General features: G+C 43.7%; 1 protein-coding gene across 2 annotated transcripts in view; it reads left to right on the forward strand.

The window, feature by feature from the left end:
• The window catches only part of LOC100076747 (synuclein alpha interacting protein), a 173,394-nt gene that overhangs the window by 107,224 nt on the left and 43,164 nt on the right, over positions 1 to 23,006 (forward strand). For both annotated transcript variants that reach the window (XM_029054595.2, XM_029054596.2), the window contains exons 4-6: positions 9,189 to 10,048; positions 11,829 to 12,008; positions 17,763 to 17,876. In XM_029054595.2, coding sequence (XP_028910428.1) covers positions 9,189 to 10,048; positions 11,829 to 12,008; positions 17,763 to 17,876 — 1,154 coding nt within the window. The remainder of the gene's footprint in view (positions 1 to 9,188; positions 10,049 to 11,828; positions 12,009 to 17,762; positions 17,877 to 23,006) is intronic.

Genomic DNA, 23,006 nt, shown 5'->3' on the forward strand with positions numbered 1-23,006 from the left:
ATTTATGACTCAGTGATGGGGACCAGGAGACCGCTTCCCACCCTGACTATTAGAAAAGGGTTCCAGACATCGCAGATATCCAAAATAATTGACCCCCAGTTTTCTTGTATATATTAGCTGGGGCTTGAATTTGGAGTCTCCCAATTAAGGTTCTTCCACATGGCCACCCAACTGCCCCATTTAATGCCTGATGTCTGAGCCGCTGTGGTGATTTGAAGTAGACTTTACCAGGGAAGAATGAATTCTGAGGCAAAGGTTTACAGATAGGATGAGACTGGCCAGATAGAGGAGCAGCCTAAAATAGATGAGAAAGTGACCAGAATGAAATATCAGTCCTAAAATGTTAGCTTTCTCAAGAAAGAATGGAGAGAATATGTGATGCCTCTCCGAGAAATGTAGAAGTCCTGAAAATTCTGGACCCAAGATGTAGGGTCGATTTAATTATGGGTGGCACAAATGGTCTTTCGTTATATGAATATATATGTTGAATCAAGAAGCCCGATTCCCTAAGAAAATAGGATTAAATGACTGTATCTGTTTTGTTTTCACGGTGGCGGACTTGTTTCTCTTTTGTCTTCTGAAACCTAGGCCTGAATTGTAGAAAGCCATTATCATTTCCATCCCAAACAGAATGATAGATCTGTGAATAAGGAGAGCGAGAAGAAATTCAAAATGTTGATTTCTCTTTTTCAGTGTCTAGACTCTTCTGTACAGAGAGGTGTTTTCATAAGGCTCAGACAGAACTCATTTCCATATAGAGTTCTTAATGGTTCTTGTCAGAACAAACAGCTGGGAAACATATGGTATCCATTTCCCTGTATCACTTGGAAAAAATTTCCCATGTAAATAAAACCAACTTAAAAGTGTAGCCCTTTGAACTCAGGATCTTATACAATACATAAATATATTGGTACAATACGTTCTTTGTATTGGCCCCACTAGGTTTTGTGCCTTTATTTTTTTTTTTAGCTGTATTCTGAGATAGCATATTCAAACATTTCCATAGATAACAATACAGAAGGACATATTAGTCACAAAGTTATACCTATGTATGGACATGTATAATGGTAATATATTTAATATACATTTCCCCTTCAGAAAATGTGTTGTAGTTTATGACTAAATTATGGATTATAAACCCTAAACTATCAATTTTGTGAGCACCATGACTGCGAAGCTGGAAATACGTTCCTTGAATTGTGAAGAGTGATGAGTGCAGACATATCCTTGCAGGAGGTAGATTCTAGTTATCCCCGAAGCCTTTAATTTCCATAGTTTTCATAATTTTTTAAGCTACCAAACAAAATTCACCCTGAGCATTGTTATAGCCCAATGGGCACAACTGAAGTATTACATTTCAGAAGAGCATCGAGAAACTGCATTCAACTCTTCTGTAGGGGAATTAATCATTCTTCTGAAGTGGTTAATGTCACTTGAACCTTTTTAACACTTTTTAAAAATGTTCTGCAAATCTCCCAGCAGTATGACATATCAGATGATATTATGTTTAGAAGTTACTATCCCTGTTATGGTCCATATGTATAGCATGCCCTCGGGTCCTGTGCTAAATGCTTCAGCCAACAAGTGGATCGAGCTCAGACCTGAGAGTCAGAGGACCTATGTTCTAATTTCAGTTCTACCAATTGTCTGCTGTGTGACATGGGGCAAGCCACCTGACTTCTTTTGGCCTCAGTTACTTCATCTATCAAATGGGGATTAAGACTGTGAGCCCCATGTGCGACAAGGACTGTGTCCAACCCAATTTGCTTGTATCCACCCTAGCGTTTAGTACAGTGCCTGGCACATAGTAAGCACTTAACGAATACCACAATTATTATTATTATAAGAGTGACAGCAGCAGAATTATTCTGTTCATTGTTTGACTTTGGATAGTATTATTCATGATTAGTAATATCCTCTCCCCAGGCCCCACTCCCCCTCAAAAGAGAAAGGAAAAAATCCATTAGAGTATGCCGAGGTCAGAGTGGTGCTATGCTAGGTCCCATCCCGGAAAATGTAGTAGGAGTCTTCTCCTTTTAAAAGTTCTGTCTGCTCTCAGTGCTGCTGCTCTAAAATTTGAATTCTTGATTAGGATTATCATGGCATCAGAGAATAGAATGAAATTGGAGAAGCCATTGAAAGGACCTCCACCTCCAGAGTTCCTAAAGGGTCTGCAGTGGGGATGCAGTTTACATAAGAGGCATTTGGTTGGTTTATGAACTTGACTGGGCATCCTATCAGTTCTACCATTCTTAAGTGGGAGGGGTTGAATTATGACCCAACATGGTACCACTTGATTGTCATCAGCCAGTCACATAACTCACTCTGACATCTGCCTGGGCCCTACCCACCACACATGTCCCTGGTGGCACCACCAACTCTCCGGCCCAGCCGGGAGAGCCCTGGCTCCACCCCTCCTACAGAGCCTTTTCTGCCCACTCTGCAGTTCTGCTCCCTGAGGAGCCAGGACAGAGCTCCTTTGGTTTTTCAATCAATCAATCAATTTTTGAGCACTTACTTTGTGCAGAGCACCATACTATGTGCTTGGTTTTCCTCCACCTCCTCTTTGGGTGGCTGCAGAAACCAGGACGGGGGAATTGGGACACAGGTATGGCAGTGATAGTGGTAACAGCTCTTGGCGCCTGGCCAGGAGAGCCCCGGCTGCAGTGGCCCAGATTGGGGTCACCCCTGCCCCTGCCGGGGCGTGGTTGAGGGGAGGGGGTGGTCAGCTCTGGAGGAATGTCCTGCCTTCCTCTTCCCCAGCCCCTCCCCATGCTTGGAAGGTCGGGCGATTCATGATATAAACTATGCAGATAGCCAATCAGGAGGTGCTCTAACCTGCTCCTTTAGAGGTTCATCTTGAAGGATTTCTCCTGATAAGTTTCATAGTGCAATATCCAACAGTCCATCATGGAATCTCCCTAGAACAGGGAAGAAATGAAAATGGGAAATCCACTCTCAATATCTGTTGCCTGCCTAATTTCCCATTCCCTGTTCCCTCCAGAGCCCTGCAGAATCTGGAACCTAGGACAGCGCACTGGGCCCCTGCTCACTGGATGAGTTCTAGATGGGGAAGGGGGTGGGGATTGACTCACCCACTGAGCTAGCCAGCTAATCACCCAGAATGTGATATTATGAGACTGACTTGAACCATCCTAGACCAAGTCAGCTAACCCACTTTTCAACTCCAGGGAACAATCATGTGTATGTTCAATCATATTTATTGAGTGCTTACTGTGTGTGCAGAGCACTGAACTAAGCACTTGGGAGAGTAGAATACAACAATAAACAGACACATTAGCTGCCTACAACGAGCTCCCCCCTCCTCAAAAACCTCCAATAGTTTTCCCATTCTTCTCGTTATCAAGCAGAAACTACTAACCTTGGACTTTAAAGCACTCAATCAGCTCTATTCCCCCATACTACTCTCGGCTCATTTCCCACTAGCTTGCATGCTTCGTTCCCCTCAATCAATCTCTCAATCAATCAATAGTATTTATTGAACGTTTACTGTGTGCAGGGCACTGAACTAAGTGATTGAGAGAGTACCATTCAACAATATAATGGACACATTCCCTGCCCATAACAAACTTACAGTCTAGAGGAGGAGACAGACATTAATATAAATAAATAAATTACATATATGTACATAAGTGCTGTGGGGATGAGGGAGGGGTGAATCAAGGGAGCAAATCAGGGTGATGCAGAAAGAAGTGGGGAAAAAAGGAAATGAGGGCTGGACTGTATGGACTGGAGAGGGGAGAGAGAGGAGGCAGGGAGATCAGCAAGGAGTCTGATACAGTAATCAAGGTGGGATAGGATAAGTGATTGGATTAATGTGGTAGCAGTTTGGATGGAGAGGAAAGGATGGATTTTTAGCGATGTTGTGAAGGTTGAACTGACAGGATCTGGTGATAGTTTGAATATATGGGTTGAATGAGAAGGACGAGTCAAGGATAATACCAAGGTTATGGGCTTGTGAGACAGGAAGGATGGTACTGCCCTCTGCAGTGATGAGAAAGTCAGGGAGAGACAGGGTATGGGTGGGAAGATAAGGAGTTTCTTTTGGACATGTTAAGTTTGAGAGGACAATTGGACATTTGAGTAGAGATGACACAAAGGCAGGAGGAAATGTGAGACTGCAGAGAGGGAGATAGATCCAGGCTGGAGATGTAAATTTGGGAATCATCCGCATAGAGGTGGTAAATTGAAGCCATGGGAGCGAATGAGTTCTCCAAGGGAGTTGGCCTAGATGGAGAATAGAAGAGAAACCAGAATTGAACCCTCAGGGCCACCCACAGTTAGGGGGTGGGAGGCAGAGGAGGAGCCTGCAAAGGAGAGTGAGAATGAACGGCCAGAGAGATAGGAGAACCAGAAAAGGACAGTGTCAGTGAGGCTGAGGTTGAATAATGTTTTCAGAAGAAGGGGGTAGTTGACAGGGTTGAAGACAGCTGAGAGGTCAAGGAGGATTAAGATAGAGTAGAGGCCATTGGATTTGGCAAGAAGGAGATTCATTCATTCATTCATTCATTCAATAGTATTTATTGAGTGCTTACTATGTGCAGAGCACTGTACTAAGCACTTGGAATGTACAAATTGGCAACAGATAGAGACAATCCCAGCCCTTTGACGGGCTTACAGTCTAATCGGGGGAGACAGGCAGACAAGAACAATGGCACTAAATAGAGTCAAGGGGAAGAACATCTCATTAAAACAATGGCAAATAAATAGAATCAGGGTGATGTACATCTCATTAAACAAAATAAATAGGGTGATGAAGATATATACAGTTGAGCGGACGAGTACAGTGTTGAGGGGATGGGATGGGAGAGGGGGAGGAGCAGAGGGAAAGGGGGGAGAAGAGGGTTTAGCTGAGGAGAGGTGAGGGGTGGGTAGAGGGAGAAGAGGGAAAAGGGGGGAGCTCAGCCTGGGAAGGCCTCTTGGAGGAGGTGAGCTTTAAGTAGGGATTTGAAGAGAGGAAGAGAATTAGATTGTCGGAGGTGAGGAGGGAGGGCATTCCAGGACCGCGGGAGGATGTGGCCCAGGGGTCGATGGCGGGATAGGCGAGACCGAGGGACAGTGAGGAGCTGGGCGGCAGAGGAGCGGAGCATGCGAGGTGGGCAGTAGAAAGAGAGAAGGGGAGAGAGGTAGGAAAGGGCAAGGTGATGGAGAGCCTTGAAGCCTAATAATAATAATGTTGGTATTTGTTAAGCGCTTACTATGTGCCGAGCACTGTTCTAAGCGCTGGGGTAGACATAGGGGAATCAGGTCGTCCCACGTGGGGCTCACAGTCTTAATCCCCATTTTACAGATGAGGGAACTGAGGCACAGAGATGTTAAGTGACTTGCCCACAGTCACACAGCCGACAAGTGGCAGAGCTGGGATTCGAACTCATGAGCCCTGACTCCAAAGCCCGTGCTCTTTCCACTTTTTTGTTTTGTGCGGAGGTTGATAGGCAACCACTGGAGGTTTTTAAGAAGGGGAGTGACATGCCCAGAGCGTTTCTGCAGGAAGACGAGCTGGCCAGCGGAGTGAAGAATAGACTGGAGCGGGGCGAGAGAGGAGGAAGGGAGGTCAGAGAGAAGGCTGACACAGTAGTCTAGCCGGGATATAACGAGAGCCCGTAGCAGTAAGGTAGCCGTTTGGGTGGAGAGGAAAGGGCGGATCTTGGCGATATTGTAAAGGTGAAACCGGCAGGTCTCGGTAACGGATAGGATGTGTGGGGTGAATGAAAGAGACGAGTCAAGGATGACACCGAGGTTGCAGGCCTGAGAGACGGGAAGGATGGTCGTACCATCCAGGGTGATAGGAAAGTGTGGGAGAGGACTGGGCTTGGGAGGGAAGATGAGGAGCTTAGTGTTGGTCATGTTAAGTTTTAGGTGGCGAGCAGACATCCAGGTGGAGACGTCCTGGAGGCAGGAGGAGATGCGAGCCTGAAGGGAGGGGGAGAGGACAGGGGCAGAGATGTAGATCTGCGTGTCATCTGCGTAGAGATGGTAGTCGAAGCCATGAGAGCGAATGAGTTCACCAAGAGAGTGAGTGTAAATGGAGAACAGAAGAGGGCCAAGAACTGACCCTTGAGGAACTCCAACAGTTAGAGGATGGGGGGGGGGGGCGCCTGTGAAGGAGACCGAGAATGACCTGCCAGAGAGATAAGAGGAGAACCAGGAGAGGACGGAGTCCGTGAAGCCAATGTGAGATAAAGTGTGGAGGAGAAGGGGATGGTCGACAGTGTCAAAGGCAACTGAGAGGTCAAGGAGGATTAGAATGGAGTAGGAGCCATTGGATTTGGCAAGAAGGAGGTCATGGGTGACCTTAGAGAGAGCAGTCTCGGTAGAGTGGAGGGGACGGAAGCCAGATTGGAGGGGGTCCAGGAGAGAATGGGAGTTAAGGAATTCTAAGCAGCAAGTGTAGACGACTCGTTCTAGGATTTTGGAAAGGAAGGGTAGTAGGGAGATAGGGCGATAACTGGAAGGGGAAGTGGGGTCGAGAGAGGGTTTTTTTAGGATGGGGGAGACATGGGCATGTTTGAAGGCAGAGGGGAAGGAGCCATTGGAGATTGAGTGGTTAAAGATAGAAGTTAAGGAGGGGAGGAGGGCAGGGGCGATGGTTTTTATAAGGTGAGAGGGAATGGGGTCCGAGGCGCAGATGGAGGGAGTGGCACTTGCGAGGAGGGAGGAGATCTCCTCTGAGGATACTGCAGGGAAGGATGAGAAAGTAGGGGAGAGGGTTGGAGGGGGAGACAAGAGGGGGAGGGGTGACTTTGGGGAGCTCAGACCTGATTGTGTTGATTTTTCTGATGAAGTAGGTGGCCAGATCATTGGGGGTGAGAGATGGGGAAGGGGAGGAACAGGGGGCCTAAGGAGAGAGTTAAAGGTCCGGAACAATTGGCGGGGGTGACGGGCATAGGTGTCAATGAGGGAGGAGAAGAAGTTTTGCCTGGTGGAGGAGAGGACAGAGTTAAGGCAGGAAAGGATAAATTTGAAATGTATGAGGTCGGCTTGGTGCTTGGACTTTCGCCAGCAGTGCTCGGCAGCTCGAGCATAGGAGCGTAGGGGGCGGACAGAGGAGGTGATCCAGGGCTGTGGGTTAGTGGAGCGAGAGCGGCGGAGGGAAAGTGGGGCGAGAGAGTTGAGATGAGTAGAGAGGGTGGAGTTGAGAGCGGAGAGCTGATCATGGAGAGTGGGAAGTGAGGACGGGGGCAAAGTGGGGAGAGATGCTTTTGGAAAGACGGATGGGATTAAGAGAGCAGAGGTCTCTGTGGGGGGGTAGCAAAGGTTTGCAGGGGGAGGGAGTGTGAGAGATGAGGCAGGTGAGAAGGTTATGGTCAGAGAGAGGGATTTCAGAGTTGGTGAGGGAGGAAGTAGTGCAGCGGTAGGAGATGACGAGATCGAGGGTGTGACCGAGTCGGTGAGTGGGCGCGGTATGGTGGAGCAGGAGGTCAGCAGAGTCGAGGAGGGATAGCAGGCGGGTGGCAGAGGAGTCATCGGGTACATCCATGTGGATGTTGAAGTCTCCGAGGATCAGAGTGGGCAGAGAGAAGGAGAGAAGGAAGGTGAGAAAGGGGTCTAGGTGGTGAAGAAGTCGGAGGTGGGACCAGGAGGGCAGTAGATGACAGCAACAAGTATCTGGAGGGGGTGGTAGATCATTTGCTACCTTTGAGAAGGTGGTTTCTATGGAGTGAAGGGGACAGAAGCCAGATTGGAGGAGGTCAAGGAGAGAATCGGAAAAGAGGAACTTGAAACAGTGGGTGTACACAACTCACTCAAGGAGTTTGGAGAGAAATGGTAGGAGGGAGATGGAACGATAACTGAAAGGAGCCGACAGGTCAAGGTAGGGTATTTTTAGGATAGGGGAGACATGAGCAGCGTGGCTCAATGGAAAGAGCCTGGGCTTAGGGGTCAGAGGTCATAGGTTCGAATCCTGGCTCTGCCACTTGTCAGCTGTGTGACTGTGGGCAAGTCACTTAACTTCTCTGTGCCTCAGTTCCCTCATCTGTAAATTGGGGATTAAGACTGTGAGCCTCACGTGGGACAACCTGATTGCCCTGTATCTATCTCGGCACTTAGAACAGTGCTCTGCACATAGTAAGTGCTTAACAAATACCAACATTATTATGAGCATGCTTGAAGCAGTGGGGAAGAAGCCACTGGAGTGCAGACAGTAGAAGTTGGCAGTCAGGGAAGGAAGAAGACAGTGGGTCAGTGTTGCGGTAAGTGTTATCTTTCAAGCCAAGATACTTACTGTGCTCTTTTCTCATGTTGCTCACTGCCAACCCCTTGCTCACAGTCTACCTTCTCCCTGGAACTCCTTTCCCCTTCACATCAGGCAGACCACTACTCTACCCATCTTCAAAGTCCTTCTGAAATCATATCTCCTCCAGGAGGCCTTCCCTAATTAATCTTTCATCTCCTCACTCTCTTTTTTATGGTATTTATTAAGCACTTACTATGTACCAGGCACTGTGCTAAGCACTGAGATAGCAACAAGCTGATAAGATTGGACACAATCCATGTCCCACAAGGGGCTCACAATTTTCACCCCCATTTTATGGATGAGGTAATTGAGGCCACAAAGAAGTTAAGTGACTTGCTCAAGGACACACAGCAGACAAGTGACAGAGCTGGTATTAGAACCCAAGTACTTTTGGCACCCAGGTCTGTGCTCTATCCACTAGGCAACACCGCTTCTATTTCCTCCCCACTTGTCAAATCACCTAACCATCTTCATACTCTTTCCTCCTCCTCCCCCATAGCACTTATGTATTGTTATATTGTACTCTTCCAAGTGCTTAGTACAGTGCTCTGCACAGAGTAAGTGCTCAATAAATACGATTGAATGAATGAGTTTACATAATGTTGCTTTTTCCTATCCGTAATTTATTTTAGACTCTGTCTCCCCAACTAGATTGTAAGCTACTTGAGGGGAAGGATCATGTGTACTAATTCTACCGTACTCTCCTAAGCACCTAGTACAGTGCTGTGGGCACAGTAGGCACTAATTAAATACCATTGATTTCTTAATTGGATGTCTCTGTGCTGCTTTGTAGATTGGTATGTTTTCTCTGCAAAACTCTTCTCCAGGGAATGAGTGAAAGGAAAGGACTCTTCTCCCTTGGCTGGGTGGATTTCAGGGTTCCTGAGGAATATGGGAATGAACTCTAATGGTCCTCCTTTGAATTCTGCAGTTTCTAGCTCTAGCTGGAGTTGTAGCGTTTCCACTCTCATTGGGAATGCACAGAAACCAACTGGAATTGCAGACGTCCACAGTAAGTTCCGCCCAGTGAAGAGGGTTTCCCCTCTGAAGCACCAGCCAGAGACCCTTGAGAACAATGAAAGTGATGATCAAAAGAACCAAAAGGTGGAGTTCCAGAAAGGGCATGATCCCAGCCAGCTGCAGCAGGCTGAACAACTGTGTCCTGGAGATGGCAACAGCCTTAAAGGTAAAAGCACTGAACCCAGCACTCTGTTGGGGGAATTGGAGCACTATGACCTCGACATGGATGAGATCCTAGATGTGCCTTACATTAAATCCAGCCAGCCACTGTCCTCTTTTTCCAAGGGATCTTCAGAGAAAAGGATTTTGGGTATTGGCTCAGGGGCCAGTGGCCTCCCAGGCCAGCCCTGCTCTCCTGGAAATGCTGAGAACTCCAGCATGACACCACTCTGTGTTTTGTCCCCTGTGAAAAGCTCTCATTTGAGAAAAGCACAGTCCATCGCCCTGGATCAGCACAAGCAGGCCACTGGAGAATTGGAGCTATCCCAGCCTCTGGCTAAATGCGGCTCAGTCCAGGAGCCTGAAATCCACAGCAAGGGCTTCCTTAACCGTACCTGTGCAGACTCTCCACCACAGACGGTCGAGAAGACCACGTCAACCTGTCAGCTGAGGACGTTTCCCCTGCAGGCATCAGCCACAGAAACCAAACTGGACACTTTGAGCAGCAGCATCACCTGGAACAGTCCAGGTGGCCCAGATGAGAAGAATGAAGATGTGAAAAAAGTGAAAAGCATTCTGAACATTGTTAAAGAAGGGCAGATCTCACTCCTGGTAAGTGTGCTTCTTCCCTTAAAGCATAGGAATAAAAGATGGGGTCCTTGCGTTGAGTGGACCCATTAGCTGCAGAGCAATTACTCCTGTTTTTGCTGAGCTTTTTATTGTGATCTTTCTTGTTTCCCTTAGGGCATTGAGATTTTCATGAGATTAACCTGGGGAAAGACAAATAGCCAGTAGAGATTTTTATTTAAATGATGCCTGAATCCAAATGGTGTGGACTTTTACCTGAAAATCCTATGCATTTCTGCATTTGATATTTTATTTCTTTCTGCTTTCCAAAGTGTTAGCAACTTGCCGATTCCATTATTGGGGATGTGGATTCCTACTTGCCAGTCGCCAACTAGAGGAACAGAGGGTCTTCTGGTTTTTTTTTCCTGATTATTATTCAGAAGAGTTTATGCCAGTTTGTTCAAAAAGTGCTCACAGGCAGAAGCTCAAAAGAAAGCTTGATTGGCCTCTGATCCATATGAAGGTTTTGTTCAGTTCTCACTCTGTGCCCAGAAAGCATAAAGAAGTGTTTTCAGAGTAAATAGATGTTGAGAGAAAAGTCTCTTTTCAGAAAGGTGGGTTTGGGCAAAGTGACATAGTAGGACTTCGGAGTACACTGTTTTGTTCTGGCTTTCAGATTTTGGTCAAAGTTGAGGTGGCACATTCATTAATTCATTCAGTCGTATTTATTGAGCGCTTACTGTGTGCAAAGCATTGTACTAACTGCTTGGGAAGTACAATTCAGCAACAAATAGCGACAACCCCTGCCCACAGCGGTAAGCGGTAAACCCAGTCAGTAAGTAGACTCATAGCGCTATCATGATGTTAATTAAAATCGTACCTTGGCTGTTACAGCACTTTTCACAACAGTGTGTGTCTGCTTAGAGAAAACTATCAGAGTCATCATAAACAGCTGGTTGAGATAATTGCTAATGGTTTCAATATCTGTTCTCCCCTTACTTAGCCCCTGATCCTCAAGGGGCTCACAGTCTATGTCCAACCTGATTCTTTTGTATATACCCCAGTCCCTATTACAGTGCTTGGCACAGAGTAAGCCCTTAACAAACACTGTCATTCTTAGCTGTAATCGTAGAAGTAATATTACTAGGACAATTAATGTACCTCAGCAACTATTCTCTCTCTTTTTCCCATTGTATATTGGACAGCTTATCCCCACTGGATTGTAATTTCCTCAAGGACAGCAATCATGCTTCCTTCTTCATCCCTGTGATCCTGTATGAGCTGTATGACTATTACAGTGCTCTGCACACAAAACTGCTGATCATCTACCCTTCCTTGATAATAGCTCTAATAGCTTTCCCCTCCATTCCCTCTATAAAGACCATTCAAATATAAGTTCTTAGTTGACCGGGCCATCTTCTCTCATAATCTCTTCCTGGTATTTACTCACTCTGGCCAGACAATGCTATGAGCTGGGATTAGAACCTAGCTAATGCTCTATCCACTAGGCCATGCTACATATGGGACTCCCAGTCTTAATCTCCATTTTCCAGATGAGGTAACTGAGGCACTGAGTAAAGTCACTTGCCCAAGGTCACTCAGCAGACAAGTGGCAGAGTCGGGATTGGAATTCAGGTCTTTCTGACTCCCAGGCCTGTGCTCTATCCACTAAGCAATGCTTCTTCCCTTTACTTTAAGAGTAAAATGCCCTCAGATATTTTGTAAAGAGCTTCCGTGCAGCCAGTCACTTCTCTGAAAAATACCCAAAGGAAGAGCCGTGCTGTTTTCCAGGCAGTTTATTTTCCTCCTGTTTCCATTTACACAGCCACATCTCGCAGCAGACAATCTGGACAAAATTCACGATGACAGCAGGAACAATCTGCTACACATTGCAGCCTCACAGGGCCATGCCGAGTGTTTGCAACACCTCACTTCTTTGATGGGAGAAGATTGCCTGAATGAACGAAACAGTGATGAACTAACACCAGCTGGTCTAGCCATCAAGGTGACTGTCTGGGTCCTGGGGTTCAGGAGTGGCATTCGAACCAGGGTTTGATTTTCAAAGATGGCTACTAAGTTAAAGCACTGGGGTGGAAGGAGGAGACAAAGACCTATGAACATAGTATGTGCCAAGGCACTTATCAGTTATTCAATTTAGGGGCTAGCATCCTCTGCCTTATTGTATAGTGAGGGCTGACGTGATGACTTATTGTGTTTTAAAGAATTTTCATTCATTACAACTGTAGTGTATATCTTAGTGTTTCAAGTTCTAACTTGAACAGTGTCTCATTTGTTTGGGAAATGAGCATAACTAGCAAGACAAGTGAAAAAAGAGAAGATTGTGTTTTACAATACTGGGTCCTTTCAGCGTCCTACATCTGAAGTTTGCATTTCTTAGATACCAAGGGTTGTTTAGGGTATCAAAGGGAAGTTTGAATTGGCCTCTTGTGGAGAGCACAGCAGGCTACTGCTCAACAACCATGCAAATTAATGTCAACAGAGAAAATGTTAAAATTTAAGGAAAATCTATTCATCCAAAAAAACTTCCAGGAAATTTTGCTTTAAACAAAAAGAACTTGGAAAATAAGCATGAAAGTAGTCTCTTTCACTAAGTATCCAGATGTGTCGAAAGTGAAAGATTTTCATGTTAGAGAACTCTATTTTGAAGGTGAGAGGTTTGGCCAACAGTGAGTTGCTATGCTTTCTCTGAAGGAAGGGGGGCTTCTTGTTTCAGGAGGGATAAGTCTTCTCTTTGAGTTCAGATTGAATTTGTGTGCCAGGAGTGAGCTTCTAGTTTCCTTTAGTTGAGAATGAAGTATATAAACTGAGGTCCTGATTACCATTTCATTATTTAAAGATCCCAAGGGCGTTTCATAAGGAAAGTGAAGTTAGAGATCCTGTCAAAATCACCATTTTTAGCACTATATTATTCTCTCCCTAAGGTTGAATTGTTATTATGTTCTTGCATCCAACTTAGATAACTGATAAGTTCTGTCCCAGAAAGAAATTGTCAGTGGAGGGGAATGAAATTCCTGTAGGTGTGATCCCACTGGGAAATGAATCTAAGATGCTACAATTCAGAATAGGGGTGCAAGGGTTATGGGTTTCAGTGTAATGTATTGTATTGATGTGAGTTTCTATTTCTCTGAAAGTTACTGATCAGCAAATCCCTTTCTCAGTGAAGTAATTAGCCAGATTTCAGTATGATCATCCTGATTCCTACCATGTCATGTTTTGGCATTGGTGGCATTTCAAGAGTTTGTTTATAACCAATTAAATAATATAGTTGTGTTCACTACTCTGGAATTAGCCTTTGTTAGGCAAAATATTCCAGGATTTATGGCAAATGGTAGAATGGAATAGATTGTCATAAATGCTATCCATGTGATTGCTGTATTGGATGAGAACATGAAAACACAATATTAGATCATCAGCAATGCCGTTACTGGCTCTGATCAATGGCCTGCCCAGTCCAGGCTAACCTAGCCACAGCATTTTGTCTCTAACAGTGGCAACTGGATACTTGGAGGAATAGTGTGACTGATGTTTGCTTTCCAATCTATTCTCAATTTTGAGGATGGACCAATCTAATATCCCTAACTTTTCCCCTCTACAGGCCTAATTTTCCCATAGTTTGAGTGTTTGCCAGAAAATTAAGTGCATTTAAACAGTGAATGTCCATCCAATTCCATTGTAGATCTCCACAGAAAAAACTGTTAGTAGTTTTAGTAGTTAGTAGAAGCAGCATGGCTCATTGGAAAGAGCCCGGGCTTGGGAGTCAGAGGTCGTGGGTTCGAATCCCAGATCCGCCACTTGCCAGCTGTGTGACTTTGGGCAAGTCACTTAACTGTGTGACTTTGGGCAAGTCACTTAACTTGTCTTTACATCAGTTACTTCATCTGTAAAATGGGGATTAAAAACTGTGAGCCCCACGTGGGACATTTTGATCACCTTGTATCCCCCCAGCGCTTAGAACAGTGCTTTGCACATAGTAAATGCTTCACAAATACCACCATTATTATTATTATTAGTTCTTTTTCTTCTTCCTATGATGACAGTTATTATTATTGTCATTATTCTTTTTGTTAAGCATTTACTGTGTGTCAAGCACTTGTCTAAGCATTGGAGTAGGTACAAGTTTGCAAGCAACAGTGTTTCCTTTTCCTACCACCTGGGCCATTACGGCAAGCTTCAGAAACATGTCAGATTCTAAGAATCTCATTCCCTTATTAATGATAGGGATTGGAGACATGGCTGATTGCTTCAGTTAATTCATTACTTCAGAAAGGGAACTAGACTTGAAACAGGGGAATGCATGGCTTCTCCTCTCCCTTTGGGAGCCTTATAATCCCATGTCTGCCTCAGCCAATTGACTGAATTTGTGATGGACATTGATGCCTTTAAGAGCTCAATGAACTCTGCCAATTTCTCCTAATTTAGGACCTTGTTTTGATCTCCAGTTATCAAAGGGGTAGTGTCGTGCTTCATTAAACAAGATACTGAGAACCCTACTGTCATGAAAGATACACAAACTTTGTTCAAATGAGCAGAAGTTCCTTGGATGATCTGAGTTAGCTGACAGGAAGCTGAATCAGAGATAAAGTGTCAGATTAAAAGGTTACTTGAGAAAAGAAGTTCTGAGGAGCCGTGAGGCACAGTATTTTCACACACTCTTGCACAGAGTTCCTTTTAAACTAAGTAGGTCCAAGTGCAGTGCTGTTCTCCATGTGGGGGCCCCAAATGTCAATAATAATGATAGAGAGGAGCCCCATGGAGAAGCGGAAAGTATATAGTAAGGAGGAGGAGATGAATATTGGGTGAGAACCCTTAAGGGGATGATAAGCAGAACAAGCATTTTGAAGCTCATACCCACATTTTTATGTTTTTACTATGTAAAATTTAACAAGGTGGATGGGATAATGCCATACCTCTGATTTGAATGGGTGATTCAGAATCCTATTGAGGCTTGCAAGGGAAGGCTTCTGCAACAGCAGAGTTCTATTGTACTCTCCCAAATGCTTAATATAGAGCTCTGCACACAGAAAGTGCTCAATTATCTATGAATAAGTATGAGACTTTCTTAATGAATGTCCTCAAGAGTCCCTTAATGAATCTTAGAGTTCACTACTGAATACTCAAGAAAATCCCTGCTATTCTTTTTTTTTATGGTATTTGTTAAGCACTTACTATGTGCCAGGCACTGTACTAAGCTAATCAGTTTGGACACAGTCTATGTCCCACATAGGGCTCACAGTCTTGGTCCCCATTTTACAGATGAGGTAACTGAGGCTCAGAGAAGTTAAGTGACTTGTTAAGAGACACAGCAGACAAGTGGTGGAGCTGGGACTAGAGCCCAGGTCCTTTTGACTCTCAGGCCAGTGCTAAAGTTAGGGGCATAAACATGAGTATTGGACACAGGAGTCAGTTAATTATATTTATTGAGTGTTTACTGTGTGCAGAACACTGTACTAAGCACTTGGGATAATACAACAATAAAGTCTTCTTCCCCATTCTGTGCACTGGAAGGGCCTATTTTAGAGTCATAAAATGGGAATCAGGAATTCCCCAAAATACTATCTCTAGGACTTAGAGATATATGGTAGTTTGACAATCTTGCTTCCTAAACCCATACTATAGCCAGAGTTAACTTTGTAAGCATTTGAATGCTACACCCTTAAGTGAACTTAATTTAGAAATATTTTTCCTTTATTATTTTGACCAAACCCTTAATACTGAAAGCTTGGTTAAATTTCCTTTCACAGTTTTCAGGAGTGGAAGGCTCCCAACACTGGCTCAAAGCAAGCAGAGAATAGTTTTGGGAAAAGAAATGCATACTGATCCATGAGAGATGAGAAAAGTTTGTTCATGGAACCTAGGACATGCTAACTCTTCTAAGTTTCTAAAATTATCTTCTCCTACTGGGGCTCCTTCCAGTCTCAGAAAGTCCTAAAGGCATAATAATAATAATAACTATCGGTCAATCAGTCTTATTTATTGAGCACTTACTATGTGCAGAACACCGTATTAAGCACTTGAGAGAGTACAGTATAACAATACAACAGACTTGATAGACACATTCCCTGCCCATAATGAGTTTACACTTTAGAAGAGGAGACAGACATTAACATAAAGAAATTAATTACCGATATTTAAACGGATATTTACATATGTGCTGCGGGGCTGACAGATGGGTGAATAAAGGGTGATATAGAAGGGAGTGGGAGAAGAGGAAATGTGGGCTTAGGCACGGAAGACCTCTTGGAGGAGATATGGCAATAAAGCTTTAATAATAATATTAATAACAATAGCAAAAACAGTATTTTTTAAATGAATACTGTGTCAAGCACTGTTCTAAGCCCTGGGGTAAATACATTCTACATTCTCTTGGAGATTATTATTACTATTATTCTGAAATATTACTGTCAGCACCTAGTATCTTAAAAGGGTATATTGCCCTTGTGTGGCTGTGGGATTCAGCTGAGGGTCCCCTTTAGGTCCTGCTCTATGTTTTTGCCAATAGCTGTGCTTGAAGCATTTTCTGAATCCTAACTCCTCCCTAGTGTGGGACCAATAAACATGTTGGTTCCCAGAGTGCAACACAGTCAGATGATTTAAAGTATTTTATGAAGGTAAAGATATATAATAATTTATGGCATTAGTTTAGCATTCACAATGTGCCAAGCACTGTTCTAAGCACTGGGGTAACTACAAAGTAGTCAGGTTGTCCCACGTGGGGCTCACAGTCTTAATCCCCATTTTACAGATGAGGTAACTGAGGCAGTTAAGTGGCTTGCCCAAGGTCACACAGCAGACAAGGGGTGGAGCCGGGATTAAAACCCATGTCCTCCGACTCCCAAGCCCGTGCTCTTTCCACTAATAAAATCATAAATAGCAATCAGTATTTAACAAACTTACATCAAATATCAAGGTTGCACCAAGGTCATGGTCATCATAGTATTTATTGAGCACTTACTCTGTGCTTACTGCACTAAGCACTTGGAAGAGTTCAACAGTAGACACGATCCCTGCCCTCAAAAAGCTATAAATTCAAATCTTTCCCTTTTTGCCAATTCCTCCTGAGCTAGGAGTTAGAATCTAGGTCCTTATATGATTGAAGTTGTTTTTCAGAGTCCATGGAGGGGATTGGACCTCCCTTTCTGCAGTAAAATGCATTCCTCTCTCAGCCTGGCCCTGTCTGTGGGTTCTGCAAAACAGGCATCTCACTGTCATTCCTCCCTCCTAGAATAAGCCCTAAGTTCTTTCTCCCTGGTCTCTTTTAGTAATGATAATTGTGGTATTTGTTAAGCGCTTACTATGTGTCAGGCACTATACTAATCACTGGGGTAGATACGAGGAAATTGAGTTGGACACAGCCCCACTCTCACAAAGGGCTCACAGTCTTAATCCTTATTTTACATATGAGGTGACTGAGGCACAGAGAGGTGAAGTGGCTTGCCCAAGGTCACACAGCAAACAAGTGGTGGAGGCAGAATTAGAACCCAGGATCTTTGACTCCCAGGCTCTTACTCTATCCACTAGGCCATGCTGCTTCTCTTTTAAGCACTCTCCCACTTCCAGCTCACTGCCTTCACCCTCAGCTAGTTTTTGCTTGGCCCCCAATGACATCAGATGCCAAGAAGCCCCACTCTCGATCTGCCAAAATTCACAATTAATTTGTCTTATATAAATTTCCCATTTGGGGGGTGGTTTTTAAACCTGAAAGTTCCTGGACTTTTAACCATTCTCTTCCCCTCTTTAGAATGGCCAACTGGAGTGTGTCCGTTGGATGGTGAGTGAAACAGAAGCAATTGCAGAATTAAGTTGCTCAAAGGATCACCCCAGCCTAATTCATTATGCTGGTTGCTATGGTCAGGTATGACATTTGAAATTACCCTATTGAAGAATTCTTCATAATTCTTTTCTTTTTATCATCATTTTCTTCTATTCAAATGAAAGTCTAAGAATCAAATGTATTAAATATTGTTTCTTCAATCTAAACATAAAAAACTCACTGATTCATTAATCTGTGTACATTTTACTGATGCTTTCTGGGCACTTGTTTAGTCGATACTGCCGTTTTCCATTTCTGGTTATTCTCAGTTTAACAGTTGAGATTTGGCTATGTTGCAAATGAGTAAAATTTGCTGTTCCTCCTTCCTTTGAAAGGAAAGATTCTGGGAGTCAATGGGACATCTCAACCAAATCTCTCCACACTGTAACACCAATTTGCACTTTATAAAAACACAAATGCAAGTACTAGTATTAAAACAAGTTTAAGCATATCTGTGTATGGCAAAAAAAACTAGTTCTCATGCATAGAATCACATTCTTTCCAGCTTCATACCCATTCCCCATTGGCAATAAATTGTGGTATTGTCAACAACAGATTATGGTTTCTTGAGCATGAAAGTTTCGAGTTCAAAAGTAGGCTCTAGCCAGCTTTTTGCAAGTACATGCAGGGTTAAGGGTGCCACATCAGCCTTCATTTAGTGGGAGTTATGCTAGCCTGGAGGTTCTTTCTACTTAGCTTATATCCTGTGACTGCAGTAGTCTGCAGATTATTTACTGTGGTCCTTGGTGGGGAAGAGACATTTTTCCAATTTTATCTAAAAATGCCAAGGGGAAAAAAATAGACTTATTTTCCCAACTCCTCCCCCAAGCTTCTTTTATCCTCATGCACATCCAGGAAGCTTCCCATGGTTTAAAAAAAGAAGAAAAGGCAAGAATCCACCACAGAAGTTCCTTTTACTTATTTGTGAAAGTCAAGTGTGGCAGAAATTGTGAAAGAATTACCTGAAAAGTTCCATTTCCAATATGAGCTCACCCTGGGCCGTAGAATTGGCTCAGACTAGTGCACAATGGATGGGAAGTTCCTGAAAGACACTTTAATTTGCACAATTAATAATAGGATAGTCTTTCAGGCTCTCTACTCAGGCAAAGAATGTAGAAAGCCAAGCATTTATCTGCATAATTATATCAGTGTAGCGAGCCAATCTGGATTTCAAGCCAAAAACCATGTATTTTTCATTAGCCCTCTCTTTTTTTTCCTCTCTCTCTTCTCGTTTTTCTCCCTTCCTTTCCTCCCTTCTTTCATCCCCTCCCTCTTCTCCACCCCCAAATTATCCAGATAATTGCCTCAACCCTCTGAACTGCCTATGCAGGTCCAGTCAAAGAATTTTACAGGGTTTTGGAGTGACTGCTAAATCTTTGGGCAGGGTTTACATAGCAAGAAGTGGAAGGAGTGCTCAGTTACTGTGAGACTTTAAGTAAATAATCTGGCATTCTTTGCCTCATGGATAGGGTTTGTGCATGCCAGATTCCTTATGGGGAGCTAACAGCAGGCCGTTTATGATTTTTAATTACAGCAAAGGTGTCGTAGAAGGCATGACTCAAGTATGAGTTTGTGCTGCTTCAAGCTAGGGTCAAACTTGCAGGTTGGTCCCTCAGATTGATATGGGTTCCTATGACTTGGGTTCAGCCTGAAACAGGACACTATTTCAATCATTTTACGGTTTTAATGTAAAAAAAAGCAGGACACAATTAATCGATAGTATTTAGAGAGCACCCACTGTGTGAAGAGCACTTACTAAGTGCTGAGAAGAGTACAGTTGAATTAATAGACATGATCCCTGCCCTTTAGGAGTTTAAAAATCTACTGGGAGAGACAGGCAGTAAAATAAATTTCAGGGACGAGGAATTAATTGAAAGTAAAGATATGCCCATAAGTGCTATGGAGATGTGGAGTTCTGAGTACCCAAATTCTTAGGTGATTGTAAGCTTCTTGTGAGCAGGGAATGTATCTGATAACTCTTATTTTAATGTACTCTCCCAAGTGCTTAGTACAGTGCTCCACACATGGTAAAGTGCTCAGTAAATACCATTTGATTGATTGGTGCAGAAGTGCTGAAGTGGCAGTAGGGGAATAAATAGGGTGAGGAGATGTGCTTTTAGAAGGGCCTTGAAGATGGGGAGAGTTGTGGTAATAATGTTAGTATTTATTAATAGTTTACTAAGTGCCAAAACTGTGCTAAGAACTGGGGAAGATACAAGAGAATAAGTCCCACACAAGGCTCCCAATCTGTCTTATCCCCATTTTATAGATGAGTAAACTGAGGCCCATAGGGGTTAAGTGACTTGCTGTATATCACCCAAGAGGCCAGTGGTGAAGCCAGGATTAGAACCCATGTCTTCTGACTCCCAGATTTGTGCTCTTTCCATTATGTGAAGAAGGAGGCAATTCCAGGACACTGGGGTGGACGTGAGCAAGAGTTCAGTGGTGGAAGAGGCAAGAATGAAGCACAGGAGAAGAAATTGCGGATGCACAAGTGAATTCTATCCATCCTGCCTAAAGCTTTAGAGCAGTCTCTCCTGCACAGATAACCCGTGGAAACATTGGAAGAGCAATATTTTCTCAAGAAAGACTTTTCTGAAACATTTTCTGATGGATTCTACACATACAATTAGAGAAGCAGTGTGGCTCAGTGGAAAGAGCCCGGGCTTGGGAGTCAGAGGTCATGCGTTCGTATCCCGACTCTGCCCCTTGTCAGCTGTGTGACTGTGGGCAAGTCACTTCACTTCTCTGTGCCTCAGTTCCCTCATCTGTAAAATGGGGGTGAAGACTGTGAGCCTCACTTGGGACAACCTCATTCCCCTGTATCTACCCCAGCGCTTAGAACAGTGCTCTGCACGTAGTAAGCGCTTAACAAATAACAACATCATTATTATACAATTATGCACAGGCATTAGTAGTTTGTCTCTTTTGATTTGTCTTTGTCAGACAATACCATTAGAGGGGACTTTGCCTGGAAAAATGCCACCCATTTTGTGTTTCAGTTGCCCCTCTTCTCCTCATATAATTCCCTCAAGAAGAATGGACTAGATCCAGTTCCAAATTTTGGTTCTTTCTTGTGTAAAAGGCACCTTCAAAGGCTTTGTTACCTGTGGGCTAGCTGGCGGTTTTTAGTGATCTCCTGATGGGATACATTTTTGGAGTGGGAAATTGATTTTCTTCATCTTGACATCTGAAGTCTCTGAGGGTGCAATTATTTCACTGCCTGATTGTTCCGGTGGCACTAACCACAGAGATCTCATAGGGCACACTCAGCCAGGGTCAGGGTAGCTCTGTGGCCTCCGCTACCTTCCTCAGTGCACTTCCCTCGAGAAAGCTGGAGGTCTTTTAAGCAATCAAGATAAGACCTGCTTTTTTGAATCAAATCTAAGGGCCTTGTCTTGTTCTTTACTTACAGTTTCTAGTTGTGTGAGCCTAGCCGCTTAGCTTATGCTACTCCAGATACTGGAAGATTTGTCTGTACATCTGTGTATTTATCTGGGTTGTGTTTTAATATTTCATCTTTCCTGATGTATCTGTCTCCAGTTTTCTCCCCACTTAGATTGTGAGCCGCCTGAGGTACAGGGACGATATCAAATTCACATCTGTATTTTCTCTTAGGACAGTACTCAGCATGCAGAAATTGTTTAATAAATACTATTACTACTACTACTTCTCCAGATGCAGAATCTTTGTCTTGCCCTTCAGAAATGTCCATAACTGAACACAGGCCTCCAGCCTCTCCCCTCTCCAGTCCATACTCTGTTGCCCAGGTCATTCTTCTAAAAAATTGTTCTAGGTATGTCTCCCCACTCCTTAAAAGTCTCCAGTGGTTGCCCATCCATCACCATGGATGAAGCAGCAACTCCTTACCATCAGCTTTAAGGCACTCAATTAGCTCTCTCTCTCTCTTACTTAATTTTACCCCTCTCCTACTACAACCCAGCCTAAACACTTTGCCTATTTACTGTGCCTCAATCCTGTCTCTTGCCATTGGTCCCTTGTTCATATCCTCTTTCCCCCTTCATATCTGACAGACTACCACTCTCCCGATTTCACAGTCACACTAAACTCATATCTCTTCCAGGAAGCCTTCCCTGACTAACCTCTCATCCCGTTTTCCCTCCTTTCTGTGACACCTACACACTCAAGTCTGTACACCTAAGCACTTTTATACTCATACCACCCCCTTCCCCACCCACAGCACTTATAGTACATATCCTTATTCTCTTTTGCTTCTCCTACCTGTAATTTATTGTAAATGTCTGTCTCCCTTGCTAGATTAGAAGCTCCTTGAGAGAACTTCATGTTTACCTCATCTATTGTACTCTCTGAAATACTTAGTGCATTATTTTGAACACAGTAAGGGCTCCATAAATATCATTGATTGATTAAATGTACATTTTCCTGCAGTATTTTATTCTTGTGATCATTGTTAATTATTCCCCCATAATTGTTCATTACATCTCACAAAAAGAATGCAAGCTATTTCTCATGATGTAGTAAAAAAGACAACTCTGGAAGAAGGAGATTTCCTCTGTAATCAATAGAGTCAGCGTGGCCTAGTGGAAAAACTCAGGACGGGGAGTTAAGACACTCAGGTTCTAGTTCTGGCTCCTCCACTTGCCTGTTGTGTGACCTTGGGCAAACTCCTTAACCTTTCTGTGTCTCAGTTTCCTCATTTGTGAAACAGGAACCTGTTCTCCCTCCTTCTTAGACTGTGAGCCCCCATGTAGGATGGGGATTCAGTCCAATCTGATTATTTTATATCTCCCACAGCTCTGAGCACAGTGCTTGGCACTTAGTAAGTGCTTAATAAATAGTAAGCACTTAATAAATAGTGTCATCATCTGGGTTTTACAAAAAAGTGAAAAGAAATGCACTTCCTTAAAGAAAAACTCTGCAACACCTATGTACATATCTCTAAATTATACATTATAAATTTCTTACTTGTATTCATGTCTGTCTCCCACTCTAGTCCGTAAGTTCATTATGGGCAGGGAAGGTGTGTGCTAATTCTGTTGTACTCTCCCAAGTGCTTAGTACAGTGCTCTGCACATAGAAAGTGCTCAATAAATGCCATTTGATTGACTGAAAACACAATTCATCCTTCTTGACACTCAGTAGTGGGGCCAGTGATAAGGAAATGATTTTATTTCATATGTTTGGGATCAT

Source organism: Ornithorhynchus anatinus, chromosome X5, assembly GCF_004115215.2.
Source record: "Ornithorhynchus anatinus isolate Pmale09 chromosome X5, mOrnAna1.pri.v4, whole genome shotgun sequence".
Lineage (NCBI taxonomy): Eukaryota > Metazoa > Chordata > Mammalia > Monotremata > Ornithorhynchidae > Ornithorhynchus > Ornithorhynchus anatinus.